Source organism: Streptopelia decaocto, assembly GCF_964273445.1.
Source record: "Streptopelia decaocto genome assembly, chromosome: 5".
Taxonomy (NCBI): Eukaryota; Metazoa; Chordata; class Aves; order Columbiformes; family Columbidae; genus Streptopelia; species Streptopelia decaocto.
In genome coordinates this window covers 1,738,531-1,748,671 of record NC_138659.1, presented here as the reverse complement: position 1 = coordinate 1,748,671, position 10,141 = coordinate 1,738,531, and the positions used below count along the sequence as shown (strand labels likewise).

The 10,141-nt window shown below is 47.3% G+C and overlaps 1 protein-coding gene across 1 annotated transcript in view; it reads right to left on the bottom strand.

The window, feature by feature from the left end:
- Window positions 1–853: 853 nt before the first annotated feature.
- AGBL4 (AGBL carboxypeptidase 4) overlaps window positions 854–10,141 on the bottom strand; it is a gene marked incomplete at its 3' end in the record, with an annotated part of 860,906 nt that continues 851,618 nt past the window's right edge. Inside the window, exon 12 of the mRNA XM_082053132.1 lies at window positions 854–954. Within this exon, the coding sequence (XP_081909258.1) occupies window positions 854–954 (101 nt within the window). The remainder of the gene's footprint in view (window positions 955–10,141) is intronic.

Genomic DNA, 10,141 nt, shown 5'->3' with positions numbered 1-10,141 from the left:
GTAATTGGAAATGTTGAGTTTGAAGGAATTATCGCTGTTTTCTCAGAGCAGAGGCAAATTCTGACCAGGGTGTTTCCCGTGAAACAGGAGCTCTGGTTCCCGCTCTGCTCCCCTCCTCGTGTTGTTACCCAGCTTTGCCTGCTCGGGGAACGCCGGTTCCCACCACACAGGTCAGCGGTGTCTCCCCCGCTCCCCAAACACGCCGAGAGACACCGGGAGGACACCAGTTGGCCAACACCAGGGAGAGAACCAGCAGCACTGCGGGGATCAGAGCTTGGGCATTTCACACCCTTCCTTCACACCTTTTGGTCATTGCCCACCCATACCCGAAAGACTCCTTTTGGACAAACATCCACTAAACTGGCTGTAAGGACTCAAGGTGAGAGGGGATCCCCAGGTGAAGAGTCACATTTGGACTGGCAGAAGGAAGCTGGCGTCTGGGCAGCCCCACGGCAGGATGGAGAACCTGCCTTTAGCACAGGAATTTCCTGAAGCACTGAAAAACCGTTCACCTCCAGCATCAAAACTTCAAAATAAAGCGGGTCTGATTCTCCGCTCACTCTCAGGAGATAAATGAAGGGTAAGCCCATTAAAGATACTGGTGTGAGATTGGTGTACAGCAGACAGAATTCGGGAAAGATATCGATATCTCCAAAATCCCCTGAATATTTTTTCAGACATAAACCAGCTATCTTTCCCGATCGTAAATGCTTTATTTCCAAATGGAATTTCAATAAAATAAGCACAGTTAGACTGGCACGATTATAAAGCCATAATGCAGTAGCACTGAAGTTTAGTCATGAAAGGAATTAAAACCCCAGCCCTGCTAAAGCCAAAGAAATTGCTTTCCGACCTACCGAGTTTTAGGAGTAGATGTCAGTGGTCTCTCCACCAAGGAGTTCAGCCTGTAGTAATCCAAGAACGTCCTGGCCACATTTCTTCCAAGCTTCATATCTGTGAGCTTTTCATTAAGGAGCATTTTTAAAAAAAAAAATAAAAAAATTTTTAAAAAGCAGAGTTTAAAGGTAAATTACTGCTGTTTGATATACAAGCAAGTTTTACGTTAACCATCCCACAGTGCTCAGGCACCAGCAAAATGACTTATGCAAGCAGATAAAGTGGGGGTCATTGGTTTGCTTCTTATTATCACAGGCAGATGCTGCATAAAACCATAATCAGGAGGAAACAATGTCCCTTTCCCCCACACCTGGTTGCAGGTCCCTGTGGTGGCCATGGAGTAATTCGCTACACAAAAGGGGCCTTCCAGTTTCCACATTCAGGGAGAATAATTACCTAAATTACCTGTGCTTGTATCCAGGAAACGAGGTCAACAATGTCATGGTGTGAACCAGCCATGGACCACTGTCCAAACTTAAGGCTGGGATTAAAGCTGTAGTCCTCCAGACCTTCAGCACTGACCCCCATCCTGTCCTGGGAGAATATACTGTTGTTTAACTGAGTTGTGTTCAGGATCTGAAGTGGTGATCTTAGCACTGACCTGGAAGGACTGTAGGCTGCACACAGAGGCACGGCAGGCACGGCAACCAGACCTTCCTGAAGACGCAGTTGCCTAAAGAGAAGCTGAATAACCTCTGAATGCATTGAAAAATAGTATCTTAGACAACGTATCCATGGGGTAAATCTCCTGCTCATGTGAAATGTCAGCTCTGGGCCTACCTGTTACAGACCAGTGCCGGCTTGTCACGTTCAGCGTGATGTCCAGCTTGGAGAAATGGTATCCACAGCTGTATTATGGAGGCTCAGGACTCCTCTGGTTTGAGTTGATGCCAATCCACACCACAATAACCACATACTTCTCCAGGGCACTGCCCCAACCGGTCACGGTAATGCGAGGATGCAGTGGCTGAGGCGGGTGTATAACCTGGGCAATCTAAATACACCTCTGCATCCGACACTCAGCAAAATAAACCATTGCTGGGTAGTTTTGTGTGCGTGCATGTTCTGCTTTATCAATAGCTATCTGCTGATGTTTCCATTAGAGGAAAATTCCAGAAGTGGTGTCCCGGGGGCTTCCAGCAGCGCCTGTGAAGACGCTGGCTTCTAAATGAAGCTTTTATTACCCGCCCACTTACATTAGACACATCAAAACAAGTGAGCAGGAGACATCGGGTTCAGGCATCACTGTGAGATCTCTGTTTAGCATTAATTTATTTATTTCAAGGGAAGGTCGCACTGATGTGACTCAGTCTCTAGCTGTATTTCTGCAAAAAGCCAGCGCTGCAGCCAAGCCCCGGTCTAGCGGCTGAAGATGACTCCTGACACTGATTTTCTCCCCAGTGGGTCTGGTCTCACTTCTCCAGTTCCCACTGCCGTGTCTGGGGATAGTTACACGGACCTACCCCTTCTGTTCCAAGGTCTGTCCTGATACGCTCACTGCCGTAACACCATATGTGCTGCGGGTGCCTATATTCTTCTGCCCAACGGTGCCGCACAGCCCGAGCAGCTGGTGTTGGCGGCTGTTGTCTGCACGGACGGTTGTCCAGCCATCGGCCCCACAGCCCGCAGGTGCCACCCGGCCACACCAACCGGCGTGCGCCAAAGGGCAGAGAGCTGGAGACAGCTTGAAGTTCATCAATCCCAGGGAGGGCAGCGTCGCTTTGAAAGTGTTCTGCAATTGTTACTGGAGTGCGGGGATGGCTGGGGGCAGTTTGCTTTCTGCAGATGTGAACTCAAAGCAGCGGCAAAGGTTGAGAGTTCAAAGCAGTCTGAGAAAGTGAGAAAGAAGGAGAGAGAGGGCTGTCAAACATTTAAGGGATTGAGAAGACTAACATGGCTTGATCTTGTAGTTTCTTTCATTTACTCAGCACTTTCAAGACATAAAGTGGTAATTGGACTCAGTAAAGTCTCTAGGACATTTTGTCAGTGCCAATCTCAAAAGGCTCCTCTGCCAGAAATGGACCTTCTGCCCTTTTCTTTGTCTCTCTACATTGCTGGTGTTTGCACAGAGGGAAACACCTGAGCTGCTGTCCTGGGGGAGGGAGCCCTTAGACAGGAGTGGGCACAGCCAAGGAAGTGCCTTCACAAGCTCCTGCGTGGTGCCTTACAGCTCCGCATTAACCCTGACTTGGAAGAGTCCTGTTGTACTGCTGAACTTAGGTCTTAGGAACAGCTTTCTAAAGGTAAGGACACTGGAACAAGCTGCCTTAGCACATCTGGAAATCTCTAGACCAGAGGTCTTCAAGAACAGGTTAAACCCACAGCAGACAAGAATGATCTTCTGTGGTCCTACATGAAGTTCAGACAAGGAAGTATGGAAGGGCCTCTAAGGGCCCGTCATCCCAATTTTCTACACTTCTTAACAAGCAGAAAATCTTAACGTGCAGCCCACACAGACCTCCTGTTTGCTAAGGTTACCAGGAAAGGCAAAGGCATTTTGCAGAGCACGGACAGACGGGTAGACAGACACTGTGAAGAAGTGGGAAATGCAAACCTGTGCCCCATCCAGTCTCTGAAAAGTCACCAAAGAGAACAACTCACAGTCAGCACTGATGGAGAGAGACTCGAACCAGCGTGGGATGAAAAATGTGCATGTTCTAATATAGTCTCTCGGGCCATCCTACCCCACTGCTCCGCCGGCCGCCTCCGCAAAGGATGAGCAGTTTCTGCCATGGAAATCAGGCACCTGAGAGAGAAAAACAGCAGCAGTGTAACAGTCTCTCCCTGTGACTGCCTGGCTTGGACGAGAAATGGCCTGACTCACTCAGCAAGTGCAGGTGGCACGTGTGACAGAGCCGGCGCAGGACAACAAACCAAAGCAATAACATTTGCGTTTATCTCAGGTGCCCAGCATACCCAGATTCCGCTTTGGCCGACGATATATCATGAGCACATAAATAACTGAAGCGACGACCAGAACCCACTTTTGCCGAGTGGTTTGTTTGTTTGGCTGCTTTTGAACCCGCTTCCCTTCTGCAATCAGGTGCGCTGTGCTTTTGCCCACAGGAACACCCTACCGAACTTGAACTGCATTTGACAGGATGCCATTTCCAGCTATTCCCGCCTCGGGAGCTCAGCCTGTGTAAGACAGTGGAAATCCATTTGGGTGATTCACAGTGGAAACATCTGGGTGACTCTTTCACCTTCACTAGTGCCTACAATTCCCTTTCCTCTCCTTTCCTTGTCCATAGACGTGTTCCTTCATGCTCCATATTTCTACCTGGAAGTGGCAACCAGCGTGGCCAAGACCCCTCCTGGAAATGCCATTCTCACAGCATTCGCTCTTTGAATAGAATCATTTGCTTCTGGGGAGGTTTCAGAACAGTCTGTTCATGCACAACTCCGCCAAATTTTGCAGATGTTAGGAAGTTCAAGAATTGTGCAGGGCTCTCTGCAAACCCCCCATATTTATGATCCCCACCATGCCCACACTCCAACGCTTCCAGCCTCGGTGAGAAAAGCAGACAGAGGAGCAGGGATCTCATCACCCAGTACTAGTTTTCAACTGAGAAGACTCATCAATCCTATTGTGAAGAGCGTGCTGAAGCTGGAGCCTCTAGAAGCACACGCAGCCTTGTTCTGCCTGTGCACGGAGGCAATAAAAACCTCAATTTGGAAACCAGTTAGCAGTACAAGTCATTTGGGGAGGTACTAAATGTTGCTGCTTTAATAGCTCACTGATCATTTAATAATGTCACTGCTGCAGAGCATGGTGGCACCATTTGCTCGCTTTTGTTTTGCTTTTTGAAATTCAGGGTCATTCCACTTTCAAGTGAGTGGATTATCTCTCTTTCCCCCTCTTGCCAGACGCTGCAAACCGCTTTAAATAATTAGAAAAAGGATGGCTTCTTCGAGTTCACCGTCTCATTTTCATAAGGTGCAGTATCACTGCTTTGGAACAGGAGGAGAAGCCGTGGTGGTGGTAAGGATTTGACAAGGGCAAACCAGTTAGCAGCTCCCACTCATCTTTGATAAGTCCTGTGGGGTCTCTGCCAAGCAGATTAGATCTCTGTTTTTATATCTCATCTAGAGGATGGCACCTCCATCCATTTAAAACACTCTGCTGGGTTATTAGCTTATGGAATTCATCCAAGTTTAGTCCTAAGCAGGATTTGAAATCGTGATCATTCAGTCCAGGGGCACCACTGGCCAGAGCCAGGCGAGTCTGTTGTTTCAGACAAACAGCTTGAAGTTATCCTGACGACACAGAAGGGGGAATAAAACAAAAATAGGAATGGAAAAAGAGAGGAAGGAAAATGAGACACAAAGAGAAAGATGGATCTTTTTAATAGCTCCAATTAAAAGCCAGAGGAGGCTCTTTGTTTGACAAAACTGAATTCTACAGCAAATCTCAGTCCACCACAACAACAATCCTGTTATTTATGAAAAGAGGGCTATTCCATGTGGGAGAGTCCCAGATGACTGTGGTCAGCTAGCATACTGTCAGCTTTGTACAATCTCCAGAGAAATATGGATGAGGTTTTCTCATCTGTTTGTAACAGCTTCCATCAATGGACCAAACGGTTTCCTGACTCCAACCAGAGCTCTAATGGAAAATGGCATTACACAGCTTTAAACCACCGTGTTATATCACACGCGGCCTGATCAGAACTAGTCCTCTGTTTTAGCGGAGCTGTTTTCACCAGTTACTTGTTTTGTTTCACAGGGCTGACGCTATTCTCTAATAAATAAGAGATGCTGCCCATATCACATCTAATTAGGAGACCCACTTCAAGCAAAATGTAATTGGGGCAATATAGAGACTTGGTGGGGGAGGGCGTGAAGGGTGGTTCTTCTATGTCTTCTCACCAGCATTGAGCATCATACAAGTCTGTGTGCTAATGGTGCATCCTTCCCCAAGACTGTCACTCCAGGGAAATGAGGTTCACCGTGTCTAGTATATCTGGTTACATATTTCAAAATCATTATCGAAAGAGAAGGCTTCTAAAAGGGAGTGTGGGGAGGGGACAGGACTTACCGTGTCCCTCCTGTTGGCTTTCGAGGAGCAGGTCCTGGCCAAGCAAGCACCGAGTTTCAGGCTGTTGGTTTTGCGGGGTGTGCGTGGGCATGTTTTCTGTCTGCCACTGCCAATGGGAACAAGGCTTTTTGTAGCTCCAGCCTAAAACCGGGCTCAATGCAGGAGTTAGTGGTGACACCTTCTCGTAGCATTCAGCAGGTCAAGCTAAAGAAATGCAACCAGACCATCCAACCTTAAAATCTATAAATGCCCTGAACACAGCCAGCCTGGAAATAGCAAAGAGACTTTCCCCAAGGAGAGCATTTCCATTCTCAACAGCCTCAATTCCTGATCCCGGGTGGGACAGATGCTTTCAGAAACAAAACAAAAATGACAAGCCTTCATTTTTATTCCTCTTGTGTGTTATTAGGGAAGGAGCCAGGCGGAAAGATCCCTGACTGACTATTTCAGGCTTTCAGGCCCTTTTCCTGAAATGCTTGATTGTGGTGGAAGAAATTACGAAGATGGAAGTTGTGTGCTCTTCTCCCTGAGTAATCAGAGGCCTGTAATTTTTGCTCTCGGAGAGCGCTGTTTTGTCTCTGCCGGAGTTACTGTGCTGCAAGGGCTGTGCTGCATTTCCCGTGAGCTCATTTCGGTGTGAGCTATCGCTTCTGCCCTTCCTGCGATCGACACTGAAGCAGGCAGATCCCAGCTAACACCTGGGCATGGGCACCGAGGGATCTGGAAGCAGAGAGAGAAAAAGGCAAGAAGATGGAGATGCTGCGTGGGAGCCAACGCTGGGATAGAGCCAAGGACCCTGGTGCTGCCCTCCAAGGATGGAGGAGACCAAGGGGAGTGCGGTGGAGCAGCTGTGCGCCCCGTCTGTCCCTCTGCAACATGGACCACCCACCCGAACGCATTTTGCTGCCGATGGGAACCTCCACGCAACACAACTGCAGAGCTCCGACCGCGTGTGGCCACGAAAAGGGAGCGCTTAGTTCAACCTGGGGCTGGAGAGACAGACAGGGAGAGGAAAACCAGGCTGTGCAGAGCAAGCACAGAGAGAGAGGAGCAAGATGTCTGAGACACCACCAGAGCAACACTGGCAACACAACAGGGCCACTGCTCATTTTTACCTCTGAACCCACAGGCCATTTACCAGCACTATGAGCGTGACTTTGCAGCAACATCTCTGACTGCTGCCCCGTTATCCTAACGCCATCTTCACATTGCCCCCTTTACATTATATTTTATCCATTTTACAGTCCCTCTACACCAGTGGGAGATGGAAATGGTCCCTCCTGTAAATGGTAATCTGGCCTGAACTATACAATGACAAAAGAAAATGACTTATTTAATATATCGGCAATACTGGCTGCTGCTGAGCTTATCTAAGGGACAGAGGTCAGAATCAAGCTCACAGCTGAAAAATAAAACCACAGAATTTCAGCACCAGTATATTTTAATTCATGTGAATATTGCAGCAGCATTGCTCTATACGTTGGCATACCTTAAAAATTACAGTTGTAAAACCTGATTCTAACAGCTTCTACCAAATTGTCCCCAGATTAATTTGGGCCTGCATTTACTGGTCTCATATTAACGTCTGAGGGATCTTTAGCTGGAGTATCAGGAAAACACTAGGATGAGTCTCTTCTAGTGATTTTAACATTTCTGATTTTTTGTATTGTTTAATTATGGTCACTTGCCAAATCTGGGGAGGAGTGCTTGTGGATTAGCTGATCTCAGCTCTTTACACAGCCACTGAAAATCACAGAGCCGATTCTCTCTGATGTGCCATAGAGGGATGAGGAGAGGGGAAGCAATTTCCAAGGGAAAATCCAGCATTCACATCTTCTCCTATCACTGGTGAATTTCCAGCATGAAAATTTAAGTCTCAATTGTTTCTGTTTTCATTTTGGTTGGAAATGAGGATTTCCAGTTCTAATTAAAACCTCCGAATTGCACTGGAAAGTCATGAGCCGAGCTTGTTGCAGGTCCCCTTGGTCGCTCACATGGCAGCCCAGGAGCGCGGTGACGGCTCCCATTAGACATTCCACTCACAGCCCTGTGCGCAGCATTCGCCACCACCCAAACAAAATAGGTTTCAAGATAAATGGCAGAAAGAGTGTTTCAACACACCAAAGTGTGGATAAACCGTTTTTCATCTCTAAATTGTTGGAAGCTCATGAGTTGTATAAATCATAATGAGGCATCAGTAGTCTATTGCATGCTGCATTTTCCCTCTTGAGCTGCAGCGTGTATTTTGAGCCAGGGCACAGTCAACAGCTTTGACAAGGGCAATCCTGGAGAGAAGGAATTAATAGGACTAAAGAAGAAATACAAAGAATCAAGAAATATGAAGTTGTGTTCCTTTGTGATGCATATAACTGGTTCTAAAGTCTTTGAGGAGAGAAAAGATAGATAGAATTGCAGAATGCTGGCAGTGATTGCAAGACTCACAGTGACTTTGGGGACCTTCCTCCCCTGGCTGAGATACCCCAGGCGCTTCTATGTCCAAGGGCACCTATTTGCATTTGGGAGCATGGGCACTTACTCTCCAGTATCTGAGCAGATAGAGAGGACCTCCTGGGACCTACCTTAGGTCACCCATCTGAATAAGGGTGCTATTAGATTATTTCAGTCAAGATGCCTTTTCTCTAGGATTTGCTCAAAGAACCGCTGGATTTCTCCTGTTCAGTCAGCCTTCGATAAGTTCCTTCAAGATAAGGCAACGTCTGCATCTGCAGTGAGCAAAATGCAGGAAAGAGACAACTTAGGCTGAGGAATTGGCTTAGCTCCTGTCTCGGAGTGTTCTGGGAGGAAAAAGGGCCATGGCCTCAGAGGCTGCACCTTTAAAAACACTTGCAGCTTCCGAGCAGCAGTCGTACTTCAGGCTGTTGGGCATTTCGGCTGAGCTCAGTACAAAGTGCAGTGATTTAAAGCCGGGAGATCAGAGGGGATTCAGCAAATTCAGAATTATTTATTTCCTTAGAGCAGAAAGTCTGGCTACAGATTATTTACTGCAAATGGGTCCGTTTGGGGGAGGGGAGGGAGGCGAGAGGGGAGAGAAGGGGCAAATTGATTGATTGAAATTTTTCAATTAAAACAAGCAGTTTTAAAGAAAAGATTTAAAGCTTTACTGGAAAGTGGGAAATAATTCAAGAGTTTGGAGCCCTGCTAAGTGCAGATCATAGAGATGAGGATGGGGGAGAAGGAAAGAAAATGTTGTTATGGGGGAAAAGGGAGGGAAGAAAAAAAATATGAAAAAAAAAAATCATTATCTTTGTTTCTTTGGCTCTGTTAATGTATTTCTCTCCCTGAGTTATCTCCAGCATCTGAAAGTATTGATTCAGAATAGAGCACGGTGGTGCAGGCTGCAGAGAGCTCTGCTGCCAGAGTCGCGTTTCCAGGGCTGTCAGAGCACAAAGAAGATCTGGGACTGGGTTTGCAGTGGGAATTATGTCTGGCCAAAGCAGGGACAGGCACCTGCCCCCTCTGCCAGGACCGGGCTGGGCTGGCACAGCAGGTCCAGCCCAAGGGATGGATCTGATGGAGGCGTCTTGGGGTACATTGCTTGGGGTTGAGGAGCCCTAAAGTATGAGGGGACAAGCAGAGTTAAATGAAGTAAAATGAGAAAGAAAGGGCTCGTGAATGCCAAGACCTCATTTCTGCCTACATTGCTGGCTCAGACTCAAGGGTCAAGGCCAACGTTAAGCTCAGACTATCTGCTGTAGGGGAATTTCCTCCTGAAGCACAGACACACGTGAGCTGGGCCAAAGCTCTCGTCACATCAGCTGGACACGCTTCGTCTGGAGGTGGTCACTCCAGAGCGGGGTTGGTGAATGGGAAGAAGAGATTAGAGCTCATACTAGAAGGTAAAGAAACTACTGTTATTTTTGTCTTTGAAGGGAAAGAGTAAAATGTTACCACCCCCCCACACCTCCCCCAATTAATTGCTTCTTTGCTATTATAATTCCCGTTCCCAGATAAATTTAGCTTCTTCTAAAACCTTTGATTTTTCCTTTGTGGTTTATATTCAAGCTGGAATGCAGAGATAAGGCACTACGCATACATATATATTTAATCTACACACACATAAATATAGTTATATATAGTCCCTGCCACAAATAGCACTCCTCTGGCTGCTGTCACAAAGCCTGCGCTAAAAAAGCTCCTCACCAAGCTGGCTTGTTTCCCTGCATCACGTCCCCTGGGAAGGTCCTT